Source organism: Amphiura filiformis, unplaced genomic scaffold (assembly GCF_039555335.1).
Source record: "Amphiura filiformis unplaced genomic scaffold, Afil_fr2py scaffold_68, whole genome shotgun sequence".
In the NCBI taxonomy this organism is placed as follows: Eukaryota; Metazoa; Echinodermata; class Ophiuroidea; order Amphilepidida; family Amphiuridae; genus Amphiura; species Amphiura filiformis.
The window spans coordinates 339,525-351,153 of record NW_027305532.1 but is presented as its reverse complement, the minus strand read 5'-3'; the positions used below and the strand labels follow the sequence as shown (position 1 = coordinate 351,153).

The 11,629-nt window shown below is 34.6% G+C and overlaps 1 protein-coding gene across 1 annotated transcript; it reads right to left on the bottom strand.

The window, feature by feature from the left end:
* Positions 1–4,522: 4,522 nt before the first annotated feature.
* LOC140144635 (monocarboxylate transporter 12-like) lies at positions 4,523–9,174 on the bottom strand. The gene is made up of 3 exons (XM_072166448.1): positions 8,976–9,174; positions 5,054–5,848; positions 4,523–4,650 (listed from the first exon to the last, which is right to left on the bottom strand). The coding sequence occupies exons 1-3, from the start codon at positions 9,172–9,174 to the stop codon at positions 4,523–4,525; spliced, it is 1,122 nt and encodes a 373-aa protein (XP_072022549.1).
* Positions 9,175–11,629: the final 2,455 nt, after the last annotated feature.

Sequence of the window (11,629 nt, the reverse complement as noted above, 5' to 3'; positions counted from 1 at the left end):
TGGGAACATCCTGATTATGTTTTGGGTCATCTCAGGAAACTAAAAAAGTTGGTTTGGTTCGGTTCTGTGGGGGTGCAAAGCAGGTGGTCCTAGCTCCCCTAGTAGTTATTTCAGAAACAAAAAAAGATGCCTGATGCGTAAAGTAGATTGGGTATATTATAGGGGCCCTTGGTCACCAATGAGAGTGCAACTTGCTGATTTTTCTGCTTATGTGCATTCAAATGAATGTAAATCATAAATAATTATTTATTAATCCAGTTATCCCTTTATGCTAACCAGAGTGTTTTTGTTTATGTTTTGTTTTTGTTGTAATTTTGACTACATTCGTGAAATTGTTGATATATTCATTTGAATTTGTATGTTTGAATTGTTTGAATAAAGATGATGAATACTAAGCATTAAATTTGTATCGCAACTATGAGCTCGCGCGCTGGGAAACCGAATTTGTTACTTAAACAGAAAACACCCCCCCCCACCAACAGGGATCCACATGTGTTCATATTCATGGGTGTTATATAAATTGATTCCAAATAAAGAGTTTAGAGAAACATGCAGAATATTTATAATGAACCATGGAACTGACACCATGATCAGGGCCATGAAGGAAAGATTTATTTAGTCGTTTTAGACGTCATAACACCAATATTTGTAATAATTTACGGTATTGACTCACAAGGAAGTATTGCCGAAACGTGTGTGTGTGTGGGGGAGGAGACATTTGCCAAAATGTGGAGACAGGACATGTCCCACCTGTGCCACCCGTCACCCCCCCCCCACCCCGGATTGACGCCCATGCCGACGTGGGTTTAATAAAACCTGTTTTGTCATCTTCTATATACATAAGCAAGTAGGCTTTGATTTCTTTCTTCCATTTCCAAACGTTGGAGTGACCTGCTTAACTGCAATGCATAAACCGTGAAGCTTTGAGATTTCTAAGGTTTTTAGAGAAAGATTTCTTGACTTATACAGGGGCCGCGATATCCCCATTTCTGACGTCGCCATCATGGCCATTGGATTAAAACGTAATCATGAAATATTACTTTGTAAATTAAATCTAATACTGGAACTGAAATTTGCAACTCACTTTGCTACTTGCGTCCGAAAACTTCGTCAGGCATCTGATTGATGATGTTGTGATGACGTCAGGTGTTGTGAAGTCAGGTGTTGTGACGTCTCGTAACGTTGGGCCGTCTGACGTCACAACACCTGACGTCATCACAACATCATCAATCAGATGCCTGACGAAGTCCGAAATTTTCGGACGCAACGTAGCAAAGTGAGTTGCAAATTTCAGTTCCAGTATTAGATTTAATTTACAAAATAATGTTTTGAAATACTGGATGAATAATCTACACCAAGATGTAATCATGAAATCTTTCCAAACAATTCTGAATGTGTTATGTGTTGGTAAAGCTAAATTCGCCAAAGTACCCTACTGTAAGTATGCTGGTTTGTTTTTTTAATTTGTAACTGCTAACCGTACGTTGTGCCCAAAAAGTCACAAATCACAAAAAAAATCACAGAAAATAAAAAATTCGCCCCTAAAAAATTATCTCTCAAAACAAATTCTTTATTTTCTTTTATTTATTTATTTATTTATTTATTTATTTATTTATTTTCTTTTATTTATTTATTTATTTATTTATTTATTTATTTATTTATTTATTTATTTATTTATTTATTTATTTATTTATTTATTTATTTATTTATTTATTTTTAATATTACTTTTTATTGTTATTTTTATTTTTTGGCGTCGATGGGACACCGTATAATGGGTACCTCCCAACCCCCGGGCTCACCCAAATCCGTCACAGTCATATTTAAATATTCGCAAGTACATTATCGTTATCGTAAATTTTAATGATTTTACGAAAACCACATATTATACACATTTAAAAATGTGTATAATATGTGGTTTTCGTAATCTGTATAATAAAGGCTTATGCCTGACAACTCGTCAAAGATAAACAAGAAATGTCTTTAAAAAGACAACACCATGGATGAAATTCATGTTTCGTAATTTTACATTGAAAAATGTGTGTTAAATAGGTCTACATTTAATTTATACTTAATTTATACTAGTACAAATAAAGGGATCAATGGAAATCACATCCACCCGAGTTTCGCATCAATCCAACAATCTATATTCAGACGACTTTAAGATTGTTTGCTGCCGGTGATCATAACCAGCCATGACAATCCAAATATCTTTTATCAGTAACTGCTAACATTGATACGACCTTGATGGTTTTAATGCTTAATTGTGATTACGTTTTATGACATGACTTTGAACATTCTGACAATCCAACAATATATACTTAGTCCACCTCAGGCTCCTGGCTCAAATCAATCTTTATTTTCTGAATGTGTTGATTCAGTTGCTCAACCAAAATGTATAAAACCAAAGCCACTATCTACCCCAATTACTGGTATTTAGCCCCCCCCCCCCCCACTAGTGTCACTCCCAACATCAATTAGTGATGTTAACTAACCCTAGTTAACAGTGCAGGTGCCTGGGCACCTTATACATGTTATACCCAGCTTGGTTCCTGTCTGGTCAGATAATTGCTCATTATAATAGTAGAATTAGTGCAGTGGTCACTTGTTGACAGCTTATCAGTAGCCTGGATCAGCAGGGGTGCATTTTTCATAGAGCAATTGTTCAAAATATTTAATGTCAAATGGTTCCTAAAAACCGTATTTGTGAACGTATTTTCATCGCTGACAAAACAAAATGTATGTTTAATATATCAATTATTCCATTAACAGCAATTTCCTAAGTTTCCATCCATAAGTAATCACAGAGTATCATCTGTTTACAAAATAAGTGCTTATTTTCAGATTGCCAATTCGTTGTGTTATCAGTATAGCGGATTTACATTGTTATAGTCAAAAACAGGTATTTTGTCCTGTAGTCCCTGACAACCCAGTCTGCTTGTGGATCACTCGCAAACATACACGACAGAAACCGGCTGTGAAGGAGTCTATATGCACGTAAACAACTTCCTTTAATATAATAAAATCCGATTTTGAGTATAATGAGAAAGTCATGCATATGCAAAATGAAGCAATTACCTATTGCTAACTTGGTCAAATGTATACTCGTAGCCCAATCTTGTACATTATAGCACCCAGTTTGGGTTTGTGGTTTAGAAATGTTGCAATTAAACATTAGTTCTTTCAAATATGAAATGCTAAAACACAAATCTAGAACAAACAATCATTATATTTAGAAAGATATAGCAAACTTTCCATGATAGAGATTGGACCCAAGACAAAGTACACCCAAATTAAGTGTCAATTCAGAATTATCCCACCATGGTGGAAAAAAAGTACATTATCGTATGCACTGAGATAAATATTAACTGAGACAAAGAAGGAATTGTATGGGTTTTATAATGAAGCCCCTAAGGCTTAAAATCAAAGGGTGTCATTTCCGCCCCTGTGCATGATTTTGCTCATGAGGAGAAAAAGTCAAAAACTTTCGTTTTGATATATTATTAGCCTTATCTGAAGCTCGCAATGAAAATGCACTAAGATAATTAGCTGACACCTTTAATAATGGAGATCCCAAGGATTGACATATAAAAAGTATCATTTCTGTCCCCTGTGCATGATATTTCCCGAGAGGGGAAAAACGTTTTCATATATGTGATGCAATCAAGCAAATTCAATTTTCAGTTTCTTATATGATAGTAAAAATCATTTACAAATCTGGATTTTGCAGAAAACCCCATTGATATTGAATAACCAGTTCCAGAGATATGTGCAATTAAAGAGTTTCCAAAACAACAGGAAACAAAAGGAAAAGTTTCCTTTGTTTGGCTATATCTCAAAATCAATATTTCCGAGTTACGACTGATTTTGCTTGATCGCATCACATATTAGTGTGTGTTGCTTTATCTCAAGACGGAAAGACAAATGGAAATATAAATGCAATTATTGGCTTTCCTGATAAATTTCCAATATCAATGTATTAGTATTAAGAAGTAGACTGCAGGTTTTTAATTCAGTGGCTAAAACCGGAAAAATATTGCCATCTCAATGGCCTTAAATCCATAATATAAGATTTCGGTCAAATTTTAATTTTGTTCTTTTTTGGGTCCTTTTAAAAGGACCAAAATAATGAACATACATTTAATTCAAAATTTCTCTACAAGCACAACACCCTAGGTTCAATCCAAATAGGTGCAAGTTAGGGCATGTGTTAACATTACAGATATGCCAGAAAATCAGGTTTTAAAAAGATAACCAAATTTATCTTAAAAGATCGTACATTATGGTTTTAAGTAGCCGTTAAGGAGGAGGGAATCTGATTCTAATATCCGTATATAAATTATCATGGACCCCAATAGAAATAACCCGTCTTTTTAGGCTTTTGTGTGGTATCCAGGAGTTCAGGTTGTTGCACTATTAAACATTGCTGATCAAAGAAAGTCCGTTGACATTTGCATCAAATATTTATTTTATATAACTACAAAAATGGATTGAAAACTAGGCCATTAGAATAACCCACTCCGTCTAAAGAGATGTATATTGTTTTCTTCTCCTCCTAGCATAGAATATTGTCACTATGCTGATGAAGACATGTAATACTCCTAGTCCAACAAAAGCGGCAGTGAAGTCTCCTGTAACTTGTTTTAGGCCTCCTATTGGTAAAAGTAAAAGAAAAGAAAAGAACAAAACATAATATTCAAAGTCATAATATTGCATGTCAATTATAGTTTTTAAATAACTTTAAGGTTGTGCCTTTGCTTTGGTTTATTTTTCTGAGCAAAATGTGCGCAAAACCTTGACGAGGACATAGATCCCCTCCCCCACCTCCACACATGTGTTGGCAAAATTAGCCATTTTCTGTTCTCCTTCTACTCCAGAAATATACATCATTAATATGTACCGAATGAAACAAATGATTTTGCCACATATAGTGAGAGAGGCGATTCATCACCCAGTTTTCAGGCATTGTCATGGTGCGATGTTAAAACTAACCTCTCGGATTATTCGTTTTTCATGCGTACGGAAAGCATAATGAGGCCACGTTATCCAACTCACCTGTTATTGGTCCTGCTAATATATTTCCAATACCCACGAATTGATATGTCCAAGCAATTGCCGCCAACGTAAATTGCTTCTCAACAGCCATTGCTTTAGCAAGAGTCATTGCTAATGGAAACTGGGCACCGACACATATTCCAACGATAAACGCAAATATCGCGAGAAGCCAAAATGTTTTTGCGACTAAATCTAAAATGAAACACGCCGCCAATGAAACCATTAATACAATAAAGAGATGAATATCATAAATCACTTTCAGATCAACTAGTAGTCCACTTCCAAGTCGTCCTAATAAAAGACCTATGCCCCCAATAGTAGAAAGATACACGGCTTTATTCAGAGAAAGATCTTTTGTTATTGCGTGAGGAACAAGGAAAATAACCCACGTAGTATACAACAAGCCATTCAGCAAGAATATGACTTGAAATGTGGCAAACGCTGGATACCCTGTGAACAGTTTCACCTTTAGTTTGCTTCCCAACAACGTTATACAATTTTGAAAACAATTTTCGTGTTTTACAGGCAACGTTTCGACTCTTTGTTCGTCACGCACCCATGAAGGTTTTCTAAAAATAGCACTGGCAGGAACTGCGTTGAGGGAAAATGCCGCTATAAGTGCAAGAGTACTGCGCCATCCATATTCCCGAATAAGCCGTTCAGATAATGGTGGTAAAATCATCATTCCTATCGCACCTCCAGTCAAAGATATACCATTTACGGTGGCAAACAATTGAGGGAAATACCAGTTGAGAGGTTCAATACTTTGGACTTGTGTAAAAGCTTGCCCTACACCTGTAATACAATAACAATAAAGTAGCTTAGGGAATGGTAAATTAATTATAATCCTAGTAATTGAAATGGCCACTTTCCCAAACGCTATTTGGATAATTTTACATGACGTAAATCCTATGGGGTTATTTGGGGTTCTTGTTCAGGATGACGGTCTCAAAATATTGCTTGGCAGACAACAGATTCGAGTTCAGCATACCCAAATTAACAACAATAAGCTGGTTGCCAACTTTTACCCAAATTGGCCGAAAATAGGATTTTTCCCAAATAGAACCAGTCTATATTATGTCGGTATGTCCGAATGTCTAAGTACCACAGCGTCATCATCCCTGTTATCTTCGTGTCAAAAATTGCCGTGACAGTAGAGCGAATCCACTAGTTCTTTAACAGCCACGCATCGCGATTTTGTTCGAGATAGGCCGAGCTACCCAGGCTATTGCACACGCCCGTGGACGATAAAAAGGTACGCTTCATTGCCACTGCGAATTAAGCGTTTCCACATATCTCTGAAATTACAAATTTTTACGATCTGCGCGAGCTCATTATTCTGTTTAACGTTTGAACTCAAGAAAATTCGATAGATTTTCAGTTTTTGCTTTCAATACCCTGACTGGAAGTTCAATCCCCTGACAAGAGATTACCCTATTCTTTCAGCACATATATTCAACTGCAAGCCAAACTATGGATTTTAACAAGACCAAAAATAAAAGGATATTTTTTATGATTTGAGATTATAATCACACATTGACACATTAATGGAAAATGCACACCATCAACATACATTTTTCATTAGGCCTATAGCTAGGAATAGATACCAGAAATACTTTAACGCTGTAACATGCTATGAATAAAATTATCATTATGTGGCGGTCTTTTCAAATTATAAGCTCTTGTATGTATTGTATGAATTAAACTGTGTGTGGTCTGTGGCTGACAATTCTATAGACACAATGAGAGAGTGCAAGCTTCAATTATCCTGGTCAATAGGATTATGAATATGACTCTTTTGATTAAATGGAAGTGGGGAAGATATCTCTAGACGTGAATTTTATTTTATTAATCCAGTTTATTTGTAATCTAGTGTTTATGGTGCGTTTACATTTCCACGTGATTCCGTCTGTACAAATATAATTATTAACCTGATGGTGACGCTGTGCGTACGTCCGAAATATATTCCTTTATATAAACATATGCAAATACATGTAAATTTAATTAGGAGATAAAAGGAGATATCTTTACCGACCTGCCACGGCCATTCCAAATGCCAGGCCCGGTATGTTTGGAGTAACGCAACAGATACCGAATCCCACAGCTGACAATAGTCCACCTACTGCTACCATTTGTCTGACATTCAAAGTCCCTTCCAAAATCATTGTAAATGGACCTGCACATAAATATTTAGATACGTAATCTGTCCATGTAAACATAATACTGGACAAAATACCTAAACTTGTAAAAATTAGACGCAAAAGTATATTTTTATCATAAAAGCATATTGTAACACAGTCCGCTATTAACACTTATCACAGAATCATAGGATAAATGTATGAGCTCGACCCCCTCAAATGGAGAGTTTGGCACCACTTGGGGGAAGCAGTACTGTAATCAGAGATAATGTCATCATGGGGACAAAACAGTGCATGATAGCATCCCCCAGGACTAAACCAACCCATCTTATTTAGGTAAAACATTGGCACAGGGAATGATGCTGCTCAGACTCCGAGTGTTGCTGTATCAATATCACACAGGACCACAGGGGATGAGAAAATGTGAACTTTGCCGCTCTCATTCGACAGCCCAAAAAGGTTGACCTTTTTGTTTTTCGATGGTTTGAAAAATTGAAGAACAACAAAAAAGGATAATAGACGCTAGCCAGCCTCAAAAACTGTATTTATAATTACATTTATTTCACAATTTTCCAACATTTTTGGACAATTTCCTCGCCCTTTTTCTGTAAAATTATTTCCTTCCCTTCTTCTTTTGCCGCCCTTCCATTTTGCCGCCCTCTGCTCGCGCCCCAGGGTCCCCACTCCTAATACCCACGTGAACACTGCTGATGAAGTCAACCGATGGTTGATGAAACGTCTATAAACGTAAGTTTTGACTGGTTTTGATGTCGTGATGAAATTCTTTAGGGTGATTGGTCAATTGTTGTAACTAGCTTGCGAATCAAAGATCTCTATGATGTATCGTGAAGCTCTCATTGAAACACACATAATAGGGCAATGCTAATCTAATTACAATATCGCCGAGGCGTTTGTGACAGCTAAAAAGAACCTAGTAATAGATTGAGAACTTTGTGTTGTTGAGCAGTTATGTCCTATTTTGTCTTTGATACACGGCTTTCGGCTTAACCACTAGTATGTTTATGATTTTTATAATTCTCCGGATGAGCAAATAAACTGAATATTCTTTCAGCATTGTTCAGCGGCGAGACTCATATTATATTTGTGGATGGATATAAAATAGCATACATGTACGCAGTTGGGAGCATTACAGCGATATGCAGCCGTACTGTCAATGTACCACTTTTTGGCTTCTACCTTTAAAAGCATGCAAGCTATATTGATACCGATGCCGCCAATAGAACGAGAAGATTTGCCCCTTCATTTTGCATACCACTTTGTCAAATTGTTTTTTCTCATTTCTTCAAAAAATGCAAAAACAAATGCAAAAACAAATGCAATGGGTGTAGTACCCCCTTAAATACAATAAAATACATCTTTTGGTCATTGTTTCACATTCATATCTTTTTCCGTTGTCGAGAAACTCAAATTATTGATTTCCGGAAATCTTCGTTATTTTCCGGAAAATGGGGGGGGAGATTTGAATCAAAACCAGCTATAAAAGACCAATAAACTCACATTTTAATGTTTTTTGTTGCATTAGGTTACAGAACACTGTTCTTTTGCATTTAAAACCTAAAAATACCATTTAAAAAAATTGATTTTGTCAAAATTTAGCAAAAACCGAAATTTTATGAATCCCCGATAATTGACCATTTTGGTCATTTTGGTAATACACTACGCTAACTTCGCTAAGTGAGCTTCACGCGACGCGACTGGCTCTCTTTCGTGTGATAAAGTTTAGGACTTATTGACTTATTTTCAACCAACCTACTTTTACATACCCAATATATTTCCCAATCCAACAAACAAGCTACAACAGAGTCCAACAATTGCAGACGTAGAATTGAGATCGGTGATGAAAGAGATGTAGAAAACACCTAAAGATTTATCGACTCCAGCTTTCAGGAAGGTTAAGACGAAGCGAGAAAATACAACGAGAAACCCCCGTGCATTTATATGGTTAACTGGTGAAGTTTCCATGTGATCAAGTCAATAGTTTCTGTGAGCACTTTGTGAACATGAGTAACTAATTAACCAGATCTGAAAAGATAAACAGAGACAAACAATACAAGATCAAAAGCAAACAATTCACACAAACTTGTTTTACTATTTTTTGTTTTTTGATGGTTTGTTCGAATGAATTTGGTTGTTTCAAGTTATGAGTTTTAGGATTGGTTTTGGTCACGTGGTTTCCTATCATCCTGGCTAAGCCCTTGATTGACGTCATTACCGATACCTTTGTCTGTATTCTTTGTTGGAAACTTAAAACTTGTGGAAAGCAGTTCGGTTTTCATTTCAGTTGCTGACATAATCGTGTTTTTTTTTTTTGTTTTTTTTTAAGCTGTTCTAACAACCTTTTATTTTGCAAAACTTCAATTATACACAAAAATTTAAAAGCAGGTAAAGCATAAACTCTGAACAGATGCCCTAATTATAACCACTCAAAAATAAAACAGTTTTTTTTTTATTTTTTTTTTTTAATTTTTAATTTTTTAATTTTTTTTTTTATTTTTTTATTAATTTTGCTTTTAGATTAAACAGGACAAAAGACAAATAACTTGAGAAAAAATAAACAAAAGATAGAAAGAATAAAAACAACACACACAAAATACAAAAGCATCTCTTATATCACTAGTACAATACAATATTATGCATATTTTTAAATTCGTTTAAATACTTTGTTTGTCCGTGGGCACATGAGAAAGACAATAATAATTAATATGTTATATTTATATATAATTACTTTGTTGTTACATTATTTTCTTACACAAAACCTTCCCATTTCATACGAAAGATATTCAATCTATTTATTCTCTGAAAACAAGCTTTTTCTTCAATTTTTTTACTTAAAAAATGTGAGAACGTGGCGATATATGGTTTCTCATTTGAAAACCTGTTCCTAAATAAATAATACTTAGCACTCAGAATAATATAGTTAAGCACTTTGAACCTTGAATGTCCTTCCAGTCCCAAAATTATATCTTTATAACATAGATGTATTCGAGTCTGTATCTTTCCATTTAACCATGTCTCTATCTCCATCCAAAAAGAGTTTATTTGATGGCATTCCCAGAACATGTGATCAATTGTTTCTTTATTTTGACATAAATGACAATTTTCGTTCTCTTTCAGATTAATAAGCTTTAAATAACTATTGCTTGGAATTATTCGATGAAGGATTTTATATTGAAAAAATCTCATTCTTTCTTCAGTGGTAATTTGAAAAGGTAATGTCCAAATGTATTCCCAATTTAGATTACCCAAATGATCAAACAAACGATCATAATAATTCTGATTTACTGGTTTTGTTGATTGTGACATGTTAAATTGTTTAGATACATCACGAGTTGTTAACTTCTTTACTTCTAACGAAATATTTTTTCAATACTTTTAAGTTTTCCCATATCTGTTTCAGAAAGTTTCTTTATTTCTAATTTCCATTCCCTTGGTAAACTATTTATAACACCGTAATATGTTACAAAATCAATACATCGTCCATATTTTTCACAAAGCTTTTCGTATGAATAAAATGAACCTTTATCATCTAATATATCTTTAATCTTTATTAGTCTTGTTCGAGCTCTATTAAGAGACTTGTTTACATCTTTTGAAAACAACTTGTTATAACTTAGTGGCATATGCAATACATCTTCCAAATTGATTGTTTCTTTGTTATTACATTGTTTAAAACTTTGCCAGCTTAAAATGACTTCTTTGTAAAACTGGGGAAATTTGCAGGAAAAACAGAATCATCAACATTACATTGTAACAGGAACTCCAGACCTCCCATTCTATTAAAGAAATAATTTGGGACATCTTTCCACGGTGCATAACCTTCACTCAAAAATCTTTTTAGCCACATTATCTTTAATGCTTTGTCTGTATTGAATATATTTACCATCTCTATTCCTCCGCTTTCTTTTGGTGCAATTAAAACAGAACGTTTGATTTTTTCTGGTTTTCCACTCCATAAGAAGTTATACAGTATCTTTTGAACATCAGATAACACATTTCCACTCACATAATCTGTGGACATTAAATAAGTCATTTGTGAAATACCAATACTTTTTACTAATAAGACCTTTCCTCTAAGTGTTAGATCTCTTTGTCTCCAAAGATCTAATTTGTCCTTTAATTTTGTGAGTCTTGGTTGAATATTATACTCATTACATTTTTTACTATCATAACCAACAAATAAGCCCAATATTTTTACAGGTTCCTTAGTTGGTTTAATACCATAAACATAATCATTACAGTGTCTAAGACTTCCTATCTTCATCAATTCTGTTTTCTCCAAATTTATCTTCAAACCAGACAACCTTCCAAACTTATCTATTTCTCTTAGAAGATTCTCCACAGATTTTGAATCGGATAGAAAAAAGGTTGCATCATCTGCAAAAAAAGGAGCACTTAAGCTCCACCCCACTTGGGAGTT

What these genes read in the sequence shown, in the direction of transcription:
- LOC140144635 (XM_072166448.1), bottom strand. Translation starts at nt 9,174, where the DNA reads ATGGAAACTTCACCAGTTAACCATATAAATGCACGGGGGTTTCTCGTT. An exon ending in TGGATTGGGAAATATATTGG is followed by an intron (nt 5,849 to 8,975) that starts GTATGTAAAAGT and finishes ATTGTATTACAG; the next exon opens with GTGTAGGGCAAGCTTTTACA. An exon ending in ATTAGCAGGACCAATAACAG is followed by an intron (nt 4,651 to 5,053) that starts GTGAGTTGGATA and finishes TTTTACCAATAG; the next exon opens with GAGGCCTAAAACAAGTTACA.